The 21,295-nt window shown below is 25.6% G+C and overlaps 4 protein-coding genes across 4 annotated transcripts; 2 read left to right on the top strand and 2 right to left on the bottom strand.

Moving 5' to 3' along the window:
* Positions 1-3,143: 3,143 nt before the first annotated feature.
* Positions 3,144-4,199, top strand: VNE69_03073 (putative SP-containing protein; the record flags this gene model as incomplete). Its single annotated transcript, XM_065472925.1, has 1 exon — positions 3,144-4,199. The coding sequence occupies one exon, from the start codon at positions 3,144-3,146 to the stop codon at positions 4,197-4,199; it is 1,056 nt and encodes a 351-aa protein (XP_065328997.1).
* Positions 4,200-7,492: 3,293 nt separating this feature from the next.
* On the bottom strand, positions 7,493-8,767 carry VNE69_03072 (putative SP-containing protein; the record flags this gene model as incomplete). Its single annotated transcript, XM_065472924.1, has 1 exon — positions 7,493-8,767. The coding sequence occupies one exon, from the start codon at positions 8,765-8,767 to the stop codon at positions 7,493-7,495; it is 1,275 nt and encodes a 424-aa protein (XP_065328996.1).
* A 4,928-nt stretch (positions 8,768-13,695) lies between these two features.
* VNE69_03071 (putative SP-containing membrane protein) lies at positions 13,696-14,775 on the bottom strand (the record flags this gene model as incomplete). The annotated part of the gene is made up of 1 exon (XM_065472923.1): positions 13,696-14,775. One exon carries the CDS (start codon positions 14,773-14,775, stop codon positions 13,696-13,698), a length of 1,080 nt encoding a protein of 359 aa, XP_065328995.1.
* A 5,016-nt stretch (positions 14,776-19,791) lies between these two features.
* On the top strand, positions 19,792-21,258 carry VNE69_03070 (mitotic spindle assembly checkpoint protein MAD2B-like; the record flags this gene model as incomplete). Its single annotated transcript, XM_065472922.1, has 1 exon — positions 19,792-21,258. One exon carries the CDS (start codon positions 19,792-19,794, stop codon positions 21,256-21,258), a length of 1,467 nt encoding a protein of 488 aa, XP_065328994.1.
* Between the last annotated feature and the right edge of the window lie 37 nt (positions 21,259-21,295).

The raw sequence follows: 21,295 nt of genomic DNA, 5'->3' as shown, positions 1-21,295 counted from the left end.
TATGGCAAGCTGCTGATGCAGTAGCATTTACGTTGAACTAGTTAGGTTCTTAACTGGCGAGTGGGTCAGACGTGTTATTCTCTTAGAACCCTGCTGAACGCAGGTCGCAGACACACCTGTCTGTGTTTCTAATCCTAAAAGATAATTTTCCTCCTATAAGCAAGGCCTTTATGGTATGCTACTTTGTACCAAAAGTTATTGGCTGTTGAAGTGTATTTTTTTGAGGGGCTTTTCTTTAATAACAATAAAAGTTTTTTAGTTTTTTAGTTAGTTAGAACAGGTCCATTACAAAGGTTTCAATATGCACAAATATTTGATAAGTATATAAAATTTCTATATATGTTGTAAATAGCTGGGAAAGTTTACAAATATAAAATAATTGGTTAATAAAAAGTTTTATAGATTCGAGAAATGAATATAAGCTGATAAAACTGTTTAAAGTTTTAAAAAAAGGTTAAACAAATACATGTATCCTTTCGTTAGTTCTATCGATAGATAATTTTTGATTAAGGTCAATTGTTGAAATCCAACCAGTCTATATATATGGCATGTTACATCTTAATAAAATCATATTATTTACTATATCGTCGTTGTTTTACCTCGAAAATTGGTTTTGCGTTTTATATTTCAATTATAATTTAAATGCTAATACACACTTTTTTTTTGTAGATAAATGGATCGATACAAGATACGATTTGATCCAAAAAACGTAAATATAATTATGAGATTATCAAAAACATTAATTTCACTTTGAACCGTTATAAATATTATAAAAAAGAGGAATGATTGAAAATTTAACTGCAAAAAAAAATCTAAAACAAAAAGTTAACGCACTTGAAGAATTTTGATTCGATTAATTTATTTAATTTTTAATATTAAAACTTGAGTAGTAGGAAATTTCATTAAATATTATTTCGTAAAAGGATATACTAAGTGTGTATATCTGGTGTTGTTCATTTGATTTTTAAATGTTCTATAAAAACGTCTAAATTAAAAGAATGGGGAATTACCGTAGTGATAAAACTTTTGTGTTCTAAAAAATTTAGAATCAAAACAAAAAATTTACATTCGCGAATCACTTATTGAATATAACCATGCTGGAAATCCACTCTTCATTTTGCGTTTTTATTGTTTACCTTCTTTATGTTTCTAATATTCTATTCATAAAGCCCGCCAAGATCCAATCTGATGCGATATTGCCGATTTTTACTTTGTTATTATTTTATGTATACAAAAATGTACTATTAATAGTTTGAAATGTATATTTATAATATTAAATTTCGGAGAAGTGGAAGGTTTAACATTAAAAAAAAGAGCAATAAATAAATATTACTAAAAAAAGGGATAATTAATTATATGAGTGATTGTAACAATATTAACTTTATAAATTAAAGAAATAGAGACGGCTATTAAACAATTAAAAAATTACATTAAATAATATATTGACACATTAAAACATAGTGGGAACTTTTAAAAATTCGGAGCATTTTTACTTTATCCCCCCCTTACCAATATAAATTAAGAATTTTTAAAAAATATCCCTTTTTTTCGAAATTCGAAGCGGAAAAAATGTGAAGGAGCAAAAGTCAAAAAAATAAAGTTGTAATAAAATAGCATATTTACCAAAAATAAAACAATTGTTTTTTCGTTTTTTTTAAAAATTTCCTTCTTCCACTTATTGATCAATATTTATCTTTATTGTACATTGCAATGTATAACAACGAAAATCTCTATATAAACAATATTATATAAGGTTCATTTGCTGTTATAAATGAATATTTTTAAAGAATTAAAGAATTTTCCAAACATGTAATATTTTACTTTTGGAGCTAAAATATAACATATATTAATAAATTGACATTCTATACGATTCAATAATTTTTAAAAGAGCATAATATAACATAATTTTTACTTTGTTTGTCTAGAAAAACCAATAAAAACCTAAAAAACAAGACTAATAAATATACTACCAAACTAAGAATAACCAAACCTAGAATCTGTTTTAAACAACATAAACTGTGTATAAACATGTTTATCTTTAGCAAAAATTAAATGTAATGACAAAAGAAAGCAATAGGTTAAAACATATTTTACAAATTTAGACTTCTATTTAACTCATAGTTTATTAGAAAACATTATTAAATTGGTTTAAATAATATATTTTTCATAAACTATGTTCAAATTAGATATTTTTAAGACCTTTTTTTTACTTATGTAAATTTTTCTCTGTTCCTTTCCGCTCTGGACGCTTCGACTTTTGAAAAACAGGGCTAAAAATAAAAAATTCTGTATTTATATTGGTAAGGGGGGGATAAAGTGAAAATTAGCCAAAAATTCAAATAAAAGATATTTGAGGTTCATGACAACAATATATAAACTCCCCACTATTTCCTATATTTAAATTTAAAAGTTAACATGAAAGCACCAACTGGGAAATTTAATCAGAGGCAGATTTTTTAAATAAATAAACATTTTTGTAAATAGTCCGATATAAAAGCATAAGTAAAAATTTTGAATGATAATGTGGCTAAACAACGAAACATGTGTTTAGGCAAGACCTATAAAATTGTAAGCAAATGATAATAAACATGAAGACCTTTCTTGAGTTCGAATAGACAAAATAGTAACTAGAACACTATAAAAACTTAAACAAACAATCAAGTTTGGTGTTGACAAAAAATTAGAAAAAATGAAAGCAAAGGCATTAAATCAGATGCACGTTTTTTTAAAATTACCATAGAAATAGAAAATTACAAGCATCGGAATTTAAGCTTTTATCTTTAACAGCTAGAAACAAAAAAAAAGTATTTTTAGTAAAAAATATTTTATAAAGATAATTGATAAATTAAAATTGAAACAAAACCTAAAATAATTTCTTTTTTTTTATGTATTAGGTTTTGAATCATAATTAATGAGATAATTTAATCAATAAATAAAATATTGCAGAACATTATGATGCAATATTTACAAAATAAAAATATGACATAAATCAAACAGAAGAATGTCAAAATTTAGCATTTATTTGACAGTTTTTAATTAAAATAAATATGTCTCATAACTGCCTCAATTGACGATTGTTATTCTTTTTATATTTTTTATTAATTAATTTATGTTATAAATAAAAAAAGCTAAAACTTACCCCAATGTTTTTACTTCTCTCTACTTCTTTGATAGCATGTTCTGTTATTTCCAGGAACCTAAGAAATGCGTTAAGTAACGGGGAACTTATATTCAGGATGTATTCTAAAAATCATTCTTTTGATAATGTGGCTGAAGTTAGGTTTGTTAGAAAATTAAACGTCAATAACAAGTCCAATAATCTTAGTATTCCATTATCCACAAGGCAAGTTGTGGGAACCGACCCCCATAAGATCTATTATGAAGATTTCTTATTTAATTTCCAGGCAACTACTATAAAAAGTCCTAGAATTCATGAAATAGCCTATTCGCCGTTTTATCAGTTAAATATCAATAACGAATCTTTAGAATTACAATTAAAAAAGCCAGAAAATCAATATAAATTATTCTGCGAGAAAGTTCTTATTCCTAAACTATTTTATAATCCAAGCGATGCCTTCGTTTTTAAAATATTTTACTTAAAAAATTTGATCTATGATTTGCAGGATACTCGATCTCCATTTCACAAAGCTGTAACTGGTATACTAAAAGATTTACAATATTTTGTGGACATCAATGATATAAAAATTTTTATTGAAGAAATTTTGATTAAAAAATCATTCTTGTTTTCTAAAATGGTACAAAATAGTGAAGATGAAACTGCAAGTAAGTTTTTAATCGGGTTAATAACTGATTTTTACAATCTAAAAAATTTATATAAAGAAGTAAAAATCAATGGAAATGCAAAAGATTTTATTATTACTAAATTTAAACTGGATGAAAATTTAATAAAAGATAAAAAATCTGATAAACAGTTTAGTATCAACGATAAATTATTTAAATTTGTTGTGGAGAATGATAAAAATCAAAATATTCTAATACCATTCGAGGTTAAACAAAAAGATGAAAAAATTCTATTTGAATTTGATCATCAAATGTTGAGAGAAAAAAACATTGAATCTTTAGAATTAGAATTTATTGAAAACGAAACTGATGAAATTATTTCGAAAAATATAAATGTTCCTATTGATATTGAAACTGACGAATCGGAATATATCTATTTACATATGATTGAAGAATAAATAGGCTTTATTTTAAAGATATATTTTTGCAGCATATGATTTTTTTTAATTATATAACATTGTTTAATGTGAGATGACATTGAACAAAAATTATATAATTGTGTATTATGTATGCACTTTAAATGATAATAGATATAATTTATGAATTATTTATGGATAATGTATATTTTTATTTTGAAGTTAGCAAATGTACACTTATTTAGAGAAAACCCACACATAATTCTTCTCTCTTCTTTCGTTAACATCGCCAATCACGTCGAATTCAATTATATACTCCTATGCCCAAAATATTATTGTGCATTATTGATTGTCTGTATGCTTGAATTTGTTTAATATTTGAAAAATACTTTTATACATTGTTTTCTAATTTGCAGATGTCCTTCTATGCAAGTCATACAAAGAAAAAAATCCAGATTCTTAGACATTGCTAAAAAGCCATATTTTATCATTCAAATATAAGGCTTAGTCTTTAGGTATAAACACTTCTTTTCTTTGAATTTTTTATTTTTTTATGATAACAATGCCTGAATTGTAATATCAATTCGTCGGAAGTATAAATCTTAGTGTCCATCTTATCTCAATGTAGTCATTTGACAATATAATTGGATAAATTAACTTAAACAACTTCCTTGAATTTTATTTATATATTTTTGCATAGCGATATATAGTGCTTTTTAGTTTCTCGTCATAACATCTCTATTGTCATGCCATTACACTTATGCATCTTAGTTGATATGGGATAACGTTTTCTTATTGGTGTTTCGGCGCTGGCAGATTCCAGATTAATTCATAATTACATTTTTTAATTTTGAAAAAAATTATTTATCTGTGGGTAAAAAAAAATTTTCAGCATAAAACATGCACGAACTATAATGCTTTTTTTGATCAAAGATTAGAAATATATTTACAATAAGTTTAATAAGAATATTTCATTAAACGATTGTATACATTTAACACGGGTGTAATTTTTTATTTAGTTGTGTGCATTTTTAAATTGGAGCATATATCATATTTAATTTGTCTATGAAAATGCTACGAATTAAAACATTGTAATATACGTTTATGGGGCAATAGAGCGTAAATTATAAAACTTGGCCCAGTAGAAAACAGAGCTTTTTTTGTAATTAGTACATATTTAACTCGGAACATCTATTTACATACAAAATTTTGTGTGGATATTGTAGTTTAGTCTAAACAATTATAGGGATTAGTAAAATATAAGAATGGTGAGGTTATTTTATTGCTAATCCAAAAATTCTAATTAATATATAGAAACCCACATATTTTGACCTAATATTTGCTTGTATTTTACATTCTATTAATTTATAAACGCGTGATTTCTTTTTTGCAAGATCCGTAATTTATAGATTTTACTTATAAACTCACATCAATATTATAGTGATTATATATGGAAAAAAATCATTATATAAATGCCTATGGATTTTTTTTCTACATCTAAGTTTAAAATAATATTTGTCATGTTGTAATTTATGTAAATCCTATACATACACAATCCTTGCAATTTAGTATTTTCGTGGTCCGTAATATTTCTAAATTACAGAGTTTTGTATTGTCACAAGAATTTAACGAATTAATTTACTAATTCATGACATCGTTACTGCACATGTCGGTTTTTTTTTATACATTAAATAAAAAGATTGGGTTCTAAAATTGTCCGCAGATACACTATAACATTTACCGCGAATTATAAACGTATATTACATTCTTTAATGAGTTTTATGGGCGTGTCTTTGAATCAACTTTTTAATTGCATACACACGGAAAATTAACGCCTAAAATATCTTCTTAGATTGTCCCAAAAAGAACAAACACAATATTTCTACAAAAATGCTAAATTTTGAAATGTTTAATGAATTACAACAAGGTTGAATAAATTTTTTAGTCCTTACCATTTGTTATAATTTTTTTTATACTACTTAGTTGTTTTTAGTAATAGATTTAATAATGTATTATAAAAGTGAAGCTTAATTTAATTTTTTTAAAGATTGGCAATATTAAAAGAGTTCATAAAGTAAAACATTAAATTTTTTCTTTCCAAAAAATCACATTGACTTTGTAAAAAAAATTAACGACCCTAGTTTTTTTTAATAATATGATATAAAATACTGCATTCGTATGCTATATCAGTACTTTTGAATTTTTAACCTTTATTACCACCATTCTACATGCTTTATTATAGTTGCAGTTTAAAATAAAAAGGTCAAAAACATAAGGGAGAAAATATTTTTAAAAAAAAATTTAATTTTTTTGTGTGAAATTCGATTAAATAAAAAAATTTATGAAAAAACTGAACATTGATTTTTACATTAAATACTATATGTATTAATACTTACAATCAAGATGTCAATAATAATGGTTTTTATATTTTGTTACTTACGCATTAATAAAGACAAGGCTACTGATAAATATGATGAAAAGTACAAAAGTTTTCAAAACTGCAAAGGTTCATCTAGACACGCAACTATGCTGTTTGAAGAACTTGTATGGTCTATCAATCACAGTGCCCGAGACCTAAAATGGTGAGTAACACTGATAGAACGTGCCCTTGATGAAACTATAATATAATAGAAGTCAAAATTCATATTGGATAATTTTTATGTACAGATTATATAAAAAATAGAAATATTTGTGATAATTGTGTATATTTAGTATCGTATTTCAAGAAATATTGTTATTTAACATAATGGTTTGACAGTTATTCTTGTTATATAATGTAAAATAATATTTAAAGTTTTTGGTTATACATCTATTCAAAGCCAGATATAATCAAGGTAATAAATTTAAAGTGTGACACAAGACACAAAACTATTTTTTTTTAATTTTTAATTTCAATTTAGTATTTTGAGCATTAAAAGTTTTGTTTATTAGCACCTGAATTTAAAAAGTTTTTGGAATTATAATATATTCCAAAAATATTTATATTTACTTAAAATGAACATATGTAGACATATTGCAATCATTACTATAGTCTTGGAGTAAATAAATGATATGTAATTATATGTCAAAAACTAATTTAACCCGTTATGTGTCATGTAATCAATATGCTCCCACTTACACAACTATTGAAAAATTAAATTATAAAATAACAAAAAATTATAATATTTCATTTGTTTTGTATCGCGATGTATAGATTGTAGAACTTAGTATTACTAATATTTATTTAATGTGCTAAACATAAATAATATTAAATTAACAGTTTAATATGGTAATTTATACACATAAAAGCTACGATTTAAATTGGTAATATAAATTAGAAATTACTTTTTTAATTATTAGTTTTCATCTAAGGGTATTGTTGGTAATTTCATAAATTCAGATGTAATTGTCTTACGTTTATGCTTAAACCGAACTCGAATAGAAGAATAATTTTTATCTTTAAGATCGCTATAGGGGATATTTAATTCTAAACCTTTCTCCCATTTTATATGATAAAATTTTTCTATCTTATCATTTGTTTCACTTTCAATTGTAACATCTTCGATTTTTAATTTCTTAATATTGTCATATTTTATTGTCACACTTATAACGGCGGCCATATGCACCTCAATAAAAGATTCAAAAATTTCATAAAAATTAAATTTAAGTTCAGGATTTATATAATGCCTTATAATATTTATAATATCAGTCATAATACCGTAACACACTGCCGTTGTAAATGTATCTTGATTGTAAGGATGTAATCTATTTGTTTTTTTATTAGGATAGTATTTTGATAAAGTTAAATCTTTTGCAAACTTATAAATTTTATCTAATATTTCTTTTATAAGTGTAAATGAATCCTTTTTTTGATATTCTAAGTTTTTTAAAAATCTAAAAATGACTTTATAATGTTCTAAATTTTTATTAGCCAGAAGAAAAATTTTATCTCTAAATATATGATTAAATCTTTCCTGTGTCAACTTGCAAAGATCTTCAAGATTTTTAACACAATGCTGGTATTCTTCGGAATTTAATTTTAAGAAATTGCGATCGAAAAGTTCTTCGAATAATAAAGTGTAGCCGAATCCTTGATTATTAAAAACGACTTCTTCGTTATTAATATAAATTTTTTCTGGACGTATATAAATTGGGACTACTAAATAATTAATATTCGAAAAATTCCCAATATTTATAAATACTCCTTTACCCTTTTCCAAAATTTCAGCAACCTTGTCTTTTGAAATAAAAACATTGGTTTTTTCATTTATAAATGCAAACACGTTTGAACGTTCTGCTATTCCTTCACTTTCGTCGTTACATAACTTTTTTCTTTTTACTTTTTCGAAATTTATATAAAATCTGAAACTACTATTTATCCCAGTTCCACAATATTCAGAACTTTGTGGATAATTATTTTTGGTAATACAGTCTTTAACAACTGTAGAAAAAATCAATTTTCTTTTTATCTCATGTTTATAATGGTAAGCGAGCTCTATTGTGGTTTCTAGTTTTGATTCATACTTTGAAAGTGATTTCGTTGTATTTTTGTTGAGAATAGTATTCTTTGGATGAGATCTCACTTGTTTGATAAAAAATATAAAATAAAAATTTAAAAATTGCATCAGCATAATATAAGGCTTGAAAAATTATTTTTTAAACCGCAAATAATCCTTCTTTATAAAAATTTTTATTATTTTTTTAACCCCAAAATTCTTTAAAAAATAAAAATAAAAAATAGCATTTCAGTCTTTAAATTTTGGTATAGGCGGTGATTATTTATTCATATTATATAAATTTTCAAAAAGGAGTTATAGGTATACATAACATTTTACTAATAATAAAACAAAATACATTAAAACCAATCAATTTTCTAAAATGAAACATATGCTATCATTTCAAAAGTAAATTTTATATTTTTAAACTAAAATAACTAAAAATGTTGATACAAATATTAAAAAAAATTTACAACGAATTATATCTTGAATCGAATATGCAATATATTGTAGCATATGATCATAATAATAAGCATTTTCAACTGATTTTGATCGTCTTTTTTTACTTATAGCTATAACATTGTAAAAATTATATTTTGAAATAAATTATTTGAATTTTGAGAAGGATGAAGGAATAATTAGATCTATATTATTGTTTCACATAATTTTATTGTAAATCTTCTAATTTAGATCTAAATATTTCTTTTTTTACTTTTCATGATCAAACTTTTGTTTATTCCTAGCATTTGTTCATTTTAGTCAGATATATTACGAAAAAAAATATGTGTTTCAAGACTAAAATTGATTTAGAATATTTTAAAACAACGATTGTATGTAAAATACCAGATAAAATAGTTTGTTTGTGCTGCAGAAGAACTATGCTCAATGTGTTAAATTTTTTGCTGCTCTCAACATATTCGAGATATTGTAAAAATATGTTATAAGAAAAGTAATGGATATGATAAGTAATGGTGACCGGGACGAAACTTCCGAAAAAAATAAAATAAAAATAAAACTTTAATATTTCAATAATTTTAAAGACAAAATCTGTACCAAATCCTTCATCCACAGTTTTATTTAAAAAAACAGCTAGCCAAACCTCTTTATCAATGTATTTTTGTTTACGTTCAAAAATATGATTTAAAACTGTTTGTTGTATTATATTGATTCTAACTATATCTTCTTCAACCTTTAATTTGCTCACTAATAGATAAAAACTGTATCGACTAGTACCGAATGTGTTTTTAAAGGTATTATGCCACCCTTCAATAGCATTATTCGTTCTTGGAAAATCTATATCCATATTATTTCGCGTGTGCCACAAATTCGGCGGAAAACGGCATCCTAAATCAATATAATTTGTAAAAAAATAACAATATAATTCAGTCAAGCATTCCGGAAAATTTCTGTCTTGTTTTAGTTCCAAAAAAGTAGACAATATTTCGTCATATTCAACATATGCAAGTGCCGTAAGAGACAAAACAACCCTTTCACCATAGGTGAACATGTGTAAACAGAAGAAAGTTCTGAACTTTTAACACGCCTATCAATAGCCTGAGCTAAATGAAAAAGACAACCTGAAATTTGACAATCCGGGAAAACTTTAGAATATGCTCTTTTCGCAGCATACTCAAAAATAGTTTTTATCAACCTTGGGTTGAGCTCCGGAAACCTTTTCTTTAACATTTGAAACAAAAAACAATAGGTTTCAAAACTTTTATCTTTCAAAATTGCAAATATTATCGGGAATACATGCGCATCACGGATAAAACTAATTGTGTAAAGTTGGTAATAGGGAATTGAAACCACCGTAAAGGTCCCATCCATTGCTCACATGTCATATAGAGCCAATTTTTCCATGGCCGAATCTGTACAAAAAATAATTATACTGTCATTGGGTTCGTCACTCCCGTAATTTTCAGGCCCATATCGATACCATTTTTCGCCTGTATAACTGATTAATAAATCAGTACATAAACCCAATTTTTGGTTGGCGTATGGATTTGGATTAAAGGAATTCATTCGAGCATTTTTTAATATTCTTGTAATGGGCTCAATAGGGCCCATTGCGGCGATTGTTTCTTCCCCAGCTTCTCTTAAGGCAGAAAAAAAAAAGTTTCTAGGAGAATCTTTGCCAGAGATAATTTCCCGTTTCATTTTATCTATTTTATTCTTCTTACAGACCAGTTCAGGATTTGGTTCATGATTATGAGCCGAAGAAATAGTAAAGGATTCGAGATTATTTAAGTAAACAATACTACTAGTGGCTTTGGCATTACAGCTTCGTACAATGCATCGCCACTTATAGTAATTTTGTTGATTCTTTTTTTCTCGTAAATATATAGATTTTCATCTATAATTTGATCCATATTTCTGTTGCTTTTGATTATCCTTTTTGTCCCGGGTATCATAAGTAATATCATAAGTTTTACCTTTAAACGCTTTCACAGCTACAATAAAAATTGCGCCATGCATCCAATTAGTCTTTCTGCAGTTACAAAATAATTGAAAAAAAGAGATCGAATACTTTGGAGCTCATAATATAACTTTTCGATAATCGATTTTATAAACCGAAAGACGGCAAAATTTAATTATAATTAGCAAGTTAAAAAATTAAAAATCATAAAAAACAATTAAGAATCGAAATTGATGCAAAGTTTAAGTATTTTCACCAAATAAAAAATCTGTGGCTTAAGATAAGTTCTAAAAAATATTCTTAGGACGTTATATCCCAATTTAATGTATTACTTAAGAATGACTATATCTTTTCATATGTTTAAATAGTGTCGATTATAAATTAGAAACAAATTTTGATTATTCGAGTGAAATGACTTTCGTAATTCATTTGCTTTTTACAGATACTCAAATTCTCCCAAATGATTCCTTGAAAATTCTTTAGATTTTATCTCATTAGATTCACGACTAACCCCTCTTGATCAATATCAAGACAATGTCCGCCCAACACAGGCAGGCGTCTTAAAAATATTATAAAACTTTTGTCGTATATGCTTCTATATAGAGTTCTAATCGTAACTTTTGTCTTAATTTTATATTTATACAATCTACGTATTTATAAAATTATCGCTTATAAAAATAATTGACAAAATCCACAAAATAAAGCTAAAGAAAAATAAAAGTATTTTGTCAATTATTTATCGTTCTTAAACTGTAATTTTCTGCTTTTTGGTTTTGGAATTTGATCTTCAATCAAATGATGATTTTTTAGCAATTAAATATTAACAAAGGTTTAATAAGAATATTGTATAGTTATACTAACATCAATATTTCTAATAGAGCATTAAGGAATCTTTTACACAAACAAAAAAGGACATAAAGGTATGCGGATAATAAACAGCCAGAATCAAGAAGTATAAAAAAAAAGAATAAGAACCAGGAAGAAATTATTAAATTTTACAAAAATTGTCGTTTGTAAATTCTGTTAGAGATAATCCTTTTCTTACTTGGTCATACACAATTTAGTGACAAGTAATTTATATAAAATAATATTAATGTACGTTTCTAATTTTGCGCGGATATTAAGAGGTCATGAAACTAATTGTAATTAGAATCTTTAAATGTACTATCTTAGAGGTTAAACGATATATTTTTACATGATAAATATTTTTAAATGTCCTCATAATAGGCAAACTTTCGTGATATGTGCAATGTAATAAATTAATTTATTTAGTATATACATATATTTTTTATTATGAGATTTGTCTAATGTATTTTTGAGTTTATTGTGTATTCGTATGATTGTCAAAGTCATTACACTCATAACCTATATTTTAACAAATTTAAGTATATGGTTGTCTATTAATTATCCGATAAGTAGTAGAATAAACTTTTTATTTTCAAAGTCGAAGTTTTAATCGTAATAATAAAAAAATTTATATCATAAAACCCTCGATTATTTGTAGTATGTATCAATATTTTTAAATTTTTTTAAACTAAAGAAGTCTGTATTTATTATGATATTTTAGTTTTATATTGTGTAGATACAAAAAATTATATTTTTTTTTTGTAAATCTAAATAATATGATGGCTACCAAAAAAACAATGGGTTTCCACTTTCAGGTATTAATGATTCGCAGATAAATTTTTTGATGTCGATTGGATACATCAACTCTAAAAAATTACCTACACATACGTCGATTTTATAAAGAAAAAATATAAATTAATGGAAAAAAAAAATTAATGTTAAATAATATGAATACTTTTCGTAGGATATGCTTAGTGTAGTTTATACTTCTAATTTAACAAGGAGAGGTTCCGCGTTAGCATCTCCTGATTGTAGGTAACTTCCGGCACCATAAACCTTTCAACATCGGCTTCGTCTCCTCTCCTATATTAGTCCAAAAAATGATCTCTGCGTCTTCTTTAGCGTGATCATAGGAAGGAACGCTTTTACCTTCTTAGGGATTTCGAGTCTTGTAGTATAAGATTTGTGAAACTTAGTCACTATACTATTCTATTTTTTACGTTCATTGTTAAAAATATGTATAAATCATCATAATATAGAAACCGTTATAAACTGAAAAATTGAATTCACACGCTAATATATTTCGAAAAAGCATTTTTGATTATATTTTTTAAATTATTTACAAAAACTTTCAATCCAGATTTAATGATTGCAGATATATTTCAACAAATAGATTAAATAACATTAGATATACCATGGTGAATATTAAAAACATTACTGCTATGTATACATATATACAACCCGTAAGAACATTATTCATCTTTATGTACTATATATAAAATAAATAATTGTTGGACTTTGTAATACCTAGTTGCTTATTATTTATAAAACAAATTTTAACAAGTAATTTCTTTTTAGTGAAAAAACCTTTTCATCTTCATAACTATAACTAAAACTTTATTTTGTTATGTACTTTATTTAACATTAAAGCTTTAATATTGTACTGTTATAAATAATAATAAAATACATATTAAACTACAACTGTCCTAATTTTTTAATTGAAGTTTAAAATATAATTAACTGCAAAAAAAAATTCTTTCCAAAATAAAAAAAGAATGATCATGATACACGAATGCTAAACTTAACTATCATTTATTTGTACGTCTTTTATATTTTTCAATGGATAAGTCATTCGATTGGGTTGAGTTGGTTTGTTGTTCTTACATCTACTATATAGAATATAACTTAACGCCAAAAAAGCACAAAAACAAATTATGTTCAGTATTATTAACATCAACAACTCGAAATTATCTGTTTCTGCATACTTAATATTATTAGAAGGTTTTGAAATAAAGTGAACCCCTCCAGACTCTTTAGCGTTTTCAAAATTAACAATCCTTTTCGAATCTTCAACTATTCTTAAATACGTAGTATTTGCAGAATCACATAATTCTTTCGAAATTGTAGCTATTATAGGATCTGTAGTGTTTTCATAATTACATAGTTCCGTCAAATTTTTTACTTTAGGAAATACAAAATCTTTAAATTCATAATAATTTATGTTACATTTAGCGCCATACAGTTCATTCTGGTTATATTTAATTTTTTCTAGAAAAGCTTTGGTCCAAATAAATGTCCCATAATCATTCAAGCATTTCTTATAAAAAGGCAATAAGCCTCTACATTTTTTAATTATAACAGACGGCATATAACTTATACCATTTTCTTTGAAACAAACAATCCAGTTTAAAATACTTTCAATACTTTCTTCAAAAGGGATCGCATTGTTATTACAAGAATTATAAACTATATACATTTCTAGCGTAACATCTGCAATATTCTCAATAATTTTTTTTTCCGCTGAAAAAAAATTTTTAAATAAATACAAATCATAGCTCTGTAGCCCAAATTTCTGCATGAGTAATTTAATATATGCATTCATTAGTTTTGAATTTGCATAGAATGTTTTGTCATTCCAAGCACTATCTTTTAGCATATTTGTAAATATGCTATTTTGAGTTATTGTTTTCCATACTAGTCGACCTTGCTTTTGTACCTCCTCCTTCGTTATATGCACGTATTTTAGATTATTACGCAATATGCTACAAGCATATTCATGATTATCATTATTAGCAGATAAATTATATATAGAAATCCTCCTATTTTCGTCTGCGTTCATAGAATGTATTTTGACTGTCAAACAAATTAATAACGGCCACATTGGGGTAAAAAAAATGTTAAGATAAAAATTTTTCTGTTATCAACAAAACAGAATCGTATTCAGTTATAATGATGTCAAGATGCCAAACAATGGATTAAGTGCAAGGACTATATGTTCTGTAAAATACACAGGATCTTTTTATAATAGATCATGTGGTAAATCTTTCGCATATTTTATGTTTATATATAAAACATGCATTTAAAGTTTTGCGCCAATAAATTTATTGATTTGTTTGTTGTGATTTCATAAGCAACTGTATGAATATTTTTAGTTAAAATTTTTAAATCCTATTTTCGTAAGAAAAAAAAAATTAAGCCTAAAGTATATAAGATCTTATTTATATGAACCAAAGTTATTCATATTATGCGATCAGAAGTAATAATTTCCATATTCATTCTTTATTTAAAGCGTTGTTTTGTACCTTTTTGAGACTATCGAAAATTCAAAATCCTGTTCATGACGTTTTTTTCTAAATTCATAGCGCATTTTAATATATTGTTTGTGACAGGTCCATAATACAATCTTAGATCTTATATCCGTTCCAAAGCATTTATTTTTTTTAACGTGGCTTGGCCCAAAAATTTTGTAAGACGAGACCTTAAACTAATAGATGTTTTACATGCTAAATCATTGCAATTTATATATAGATATAGTATAAAAGGGGTTATAAAATTTTTAACCACGTAAATATAAATATAATACCATTTACATGTAGTTCATGATCGGAAGTTATACTTTGTAATGTTTTCTTTTGAAGCTGACATAATATATCTAGAATCGGCTAGCTTGCATTGTCAAAAAATCTGTTTCGAAAGTTTATCTAACACTATATAGTATTAATACGGAAAACAACATTACATTATTAGAGAACATTCCTACATGCCATCGAATCTATTCAAAATTTTTTTATGTCTGTTTTCTTAGTCTAACTTATGCTGTGCATCAAAATTTTTACGAAACCAACTTAGGAGATGTATATAATAGACCAGGGGTCGGCAATGAAGCTCTTGTTTTCATTTTTTATATGGAGAAGAAATTTAAAAATTTATAATTTCAATTTTTTGAAAAAAACTTGATCAATAACATTTTTAATGCTAAGTATTGGGAGTACATTATAAGGAGTTAATCTACTTTTCGTTAAGCAAAAAGACCTTTCAACAAAAATTTTTTACATATGATGATTATAACAATAAAATTATTTATTCCAATTATAAAGTTCTTTAAAATTTATTTTGACAATAATATGGCCATAAAACATGCTAATGCAACGTTCAATAAATTTTCAAAATTTATTACAAATTTTTTTTGCCCCTATATGGAACTTTCAAAAAAAAGAAGAAATTATCAATTCAATAATTTATGTGAAGAAGATTTTTTCTTTATAGAATTTCAAGGTAAGTGAATTTGTTTATTGTGCAACAAAAGCAATACAATTTGCAAAAAAGTAACTTAGAACGACACTTCGCTGGTTTGCATGAAAATATAAATATTGAATACCCACTGAAGTCCGTACTGCGAAAAAGTAAGCTGTTTTCTTTAAAATCAGCAATTGTAAAACAGCAGAGATGTTTTACAAAGCCAGAGGAGCTTTCAAAGGCGGCCACTGTAGCTTCACTAAAAGTTGCACATCTGTTGGCTAAGAAAAAAGCCCTTTACTGATGCAGAAATTATAAAGAGGCTATGATAGCAGCGGCGGATTCTCTTTTTGAAGATTTTGAAAACAAGAAGAAATTTTAAAAGCTATTAATATGTTGCAGTTATCAGCAAGAAGTGCATCAAGAAGAATAGAATTAATTGTTAATAATTTAGAATCGGAATTAGATAAAGACTTAAGAAATTGGATGTATTTTTTTTAGCTTGATGAATCTACCGATGTAGTTGACATAGCACAACTAATTGTTTCTATAAAAATGGTATTTAATGACTTTTCAACTAAAGAGGAATTTTTGAAAATTCTACCTATAACTTCTCTACAACGGGAAAAGATATTTTTTCTTTATTTAGTAAATTTATTGTCGATAAAAATATACCACTTCAAAAACCTTCTTCTATTACTACTGATGGTGCACGAGCAATGGTCGGAAAAGAAAGCGGATTTATTGGTTTATGTAGAGCAGATTCTTTGTTCCCAAAGTTTATTTTATATCACTTTATAATTCATCAACAAGTTTTATTTTCAAAAAGTGTTAATTTTAATCATATTTTATTATACGTTACTAAAATTATAAATTCGATAAGAGCCAAAGCAACTCAACATAGTCTGTTTAAGCTGCTTATGGAAGAAGAAAACGCAGATTTTAAAGGTTTAGTTCTTAATACGGAAGTGAGATGGCTTAGCCGAGGCAAAGTTCTTGAACGCTTTATTAAGCTTTTACCTTAAATAAAGGAATTTATTGCAATGAGAAATAAAACTTATATAGATTTAGAAAACAAAAGTTGGTTTTTAGATCTTGGATTTTTAGCGGAAATCACAATGAAATTTAACGAACTAAATTTAAAATTACAACAAAGAAATTCACATATTGCAGATATGATAAGCTTAATTAATTCATTTGCAAATAAGTTAGAACTTTTTAAAATACATTTAATGAAGAAATCTTTATTTAACTTTTAAAATACTAAGTTAATAAAAAACAAACAAACGTATTCATGAATTCGATCCTACATCGTACATAGGCGCAATAGATTTATTACTGATTGAGTTTATTAAAAGATTTCATGATTTTCGATCATTAGAGGAAATAATTCCATTTTTTGTTAATCCTTAAATGTTTTTGATTCTGATTTACCAGTAAAAATTTCTAATTTTTTTCACATAGTTAACATGGACAACTTAGAAATTGAAATTATTAATTTGAAGAATGATATAGTTTTAAAATCTCATTATTTAGACAAGGACTTTTGGGAAATTGGTTTCAGATAATAGTTTCCCCATTTTAAGAAAATGTGCACTCAAAATATTTTCATATTGTGGAACCACATATAATTGTGAAGCTCTTTTTTCGAATATGACGTATTTAAAATCAAAATATCGAACACAACTTACGGACAAACATTTAGATAACTGTTTAAGAGCGGCCAATTTATCTTATATCATTATTATGACCAAATTGCAGATGACATGCAAAATCAAGTATCTCATTGAAAAGTATTGTTTCTAAGTATTTCTCTACACGTAGTTAATTTTTTTTATTTCTTCGAGATTTAATCGAAAACAAAATTTAAACCTCTTTTCAAAGTAATTATGAAGAAATTAGCTTCGAATTCTTGTCAAAACAATGTCTATTAAATCTATATAAAACAATAAAATTTATTTTTTTCGATTCTTTTAATCACTTAAGAAAACTCTTGTAAATATATTTAATTATAATTTTTGTTTTAATATAAAAAATTGAAACTTGTTAAAAGTGCCTATCTTTAAAAATACTGGAAAAAATCATAATTGTATTATTCGAGACGAATGTTTTTTTTAAAAATTTTTCCAGAGCATTTATTTTATTTTTCTAAGATATTTTATGCGCTTGCGCCCGTTTTTCGTTTTAAGATTTTGAAATTGCCCATTTTGAACTTTTTTTCAAAAAGGTTGCCGACCCCTGTAATAGACCTTAGTCCCTTAGCTAATTAAAGAAAGATAAATCAACAAAATTATAGTTTATTTTAGAATAACGAGCAGCCTGGATAAGACAAAGATCGAACCAAATTGTTTATTCCCGTTTTTTAATAACCCACATAATATTTTGATAAATGAAATAAAAACCAATAATTTACACTATTTTTACTATACTTTTTTTGTTTATCTTTACACGTATATTTTTAAGTTTTTTGGTTGTTTTATTGTAACATAAATAATCGATTTTCTTGGGTTAAGTGCTCGGATGATACGAGCGGAATGTCTAAACAGAAATAATTAGGTAATTAGATTTTTATATTTAAAACATCAAAAGTCTAAGCATACGTTGGAGAATTTTATTATTATTAATCAAACTGTGCACATAGTCTTTTATTCTAAACTTGATTACATAGATGCATCGCCCTATAGGCGTATTTGATATTATTTATATCTGTAAAAGCTTTTATAGTTTATTCAAAAGTTAAATTTAACCATATTATTTCAAGGAGTTGTATATAATTGATGAAGTTATAGAGAGTTAACATTAATTGAAGAGTGTAAAACTCTTCCAATTATACTTTAATTAATATTTAGCTCATATGACCAGATGCCTAAACTTAGCAAGATACTATATTTGTGGTACATAAATATCATACAAAATGGATTGATTTTTTTTTCAGAAAATAAAGAGAACTTTGATTTGCTGCTGTAATAGCAAGTTATAATTAATAAAGAAGATACCATGGTACTATAAATGTGTACAGGTATTATAAACAATTAAAAAAGTACATAATATGATTTGCATATAGAAGATAAACAATGTAAATACTTAGATAAAAATCAAGTGATGAATAGAAAATATTTCGATACCAATTATTTTTAACTTAAAAAGAGATTTATAAATACAAAATGTCTTTTATGTCAAATTTTTGTTTGTTGATATTAATATTGATAAAACTAATACATTTACCACTGTTTATGTTCTTATTCTACAATTTTAATTTCAAAATAATTTTTTATAATAAATCGATGATATAAATTTTTTTATTTAATGGTCGCAATTTAAGAGGTAATTTCTTAACTATGGGGATAAACTAAAAGAAAACTATCTAATTTTCAGTACATTGTCGAATATATTTATTTTATACTGTCAAACGTTACGTGCATAATAAATTAATTTATATAATGGCCTTTAAAATATAGCATTTTTTACAAATTACTAATTTTCTTACTATTGTTAGCATTTATAGGAGGCATTCTTTTGTATTTTAATAATAAAAAAAATAAAACATATTAAATAACTTACTCTAATTTCAAAATCTAGTCATTTTATAACGAAAAGGCTTGAATTGTTTTTGCATAAAATTATGCAAAAAAGCATAAAAGGAATTATTAATGCATAAATAATGCAAATCCAAAACCAATTACAAGTTTTAGTGCATGACACATTTTCTTGTATAACGTACATAAGAAACTTATTACCAGAAAATTGTTTCACCGAAGGATTTCCTAAAATAAAAAGAAACAATAAGACCTCTGATTTACTGGACATACTAGAAAATGGAATATATGATGCCATAAACAAACAGTTCTTGAAAAATTTTACGGTTTTCATAATTGTAGATAATCTAGTAGTAGAGTCTTATACATTTGATATTAATTACTGCAAGGGAAGTGGAAACTTAAAGAGGTTTTGCCTCGCTTTACAGAAGCTTAAACCACTTCCATTGAATAAGTTTATGAATATAAAACTTACTTATACAAACCAAACACCCTTTTCATACCAACCTTATGGATTTAAAGATGGTAATGGTTGGGATTGCTCGTATAAAGAAAAGGTAAGCACATTGAAATTTGAGAATATCATGAGTTGTGTCGTGCCTGTTAGTATTGCTTTTATTGATGGAGAGACAAATACGAAAATAGAGAATAGTCATAATACAAAAAAATTAGAAGAAGTATGTACTAAAAATATTAGTAGAAAGCTGACTGATAAAGATTTAAATAGTCAGCACGAATTAGAAGAATATAAAAACGAAGTAAAATTGGAAAGTAATCGAAGAAACTATGAAGATAAAGATAAATCAGATACTTATGAAAATATAAACAAACAAGAAATCAATTTAGACGTCAATCAAATAAATATTGATAATAAGTATAAAACGGACACTGATGAAAACATAAACAAACAAGAAGTAAAATCGAATAATAATCGTACAAACAATGAAGATAAGCATCAAACAGATACTAATATAAATGTAAACATTCAAGAAGTAAATCGTGAATCGAGACAAATAAGCGAACTAGATTTAACACAGCAAAGCACGTTTAGTGCCTTTGATTTTACATCTCAGAATCCTGTGCTAACTCAAGAAAATAAAACAGCTAATAAAAACGTCGTTGATCCACCCAAAATTAAAGAAGATTTACAACCGAAAACCAAGTGCATATGCTTAGTTGAAGCTCCAGATTTCAATTTAATTTATTGTGATTTCTGTAATCAATGGTTGCACACTGTTTGTTGTGGATATTTCTCAAATGAAGATACAAGAATACCAAGTGGAAATTACAAGTGCGACTTCTGTAGGAACGAAGTGACAAAAGAATTAGTCGAAAAAGCTCTTACAAGACGATTATTGGCGATTTTATATTTAGAGAAGTTTACAAGTAAGAAATTATTAAGTATTAGAATGGGAATAAGCTATGATAAAATGAATACAATATTTGTAAAATTATTTAATGAAGGTTTTCTAAGACGAAAATACAATTCTTATGAAGTTATAAAAGATGAAAATACTAAAAAAGCTCTTAAAGAATATTTTAAGATAAAAAAGACTTCTGTTTGTATCAAAAATATTAAAGTCGATAATTAAATATATTGTTTATTAAAAAATAAATTGATTTTTTTGT

This window comes from Vairimorpha necatrix, chromosome 3, assembly GCF_036630325.1.
Source record: "Vairimorpha necatrix chromosome 3, complete sequence".
NCBI lineage: Eukaryota > Fungi > Microsporidia > Nosematidae > Vairimorpha > Vairimorpha necatrix.
The sequence above is the reverse complement of the archived record's forward strand: the minus strand, read 5'-3'. Positions and strand labels throughout refer to the sequence as shown.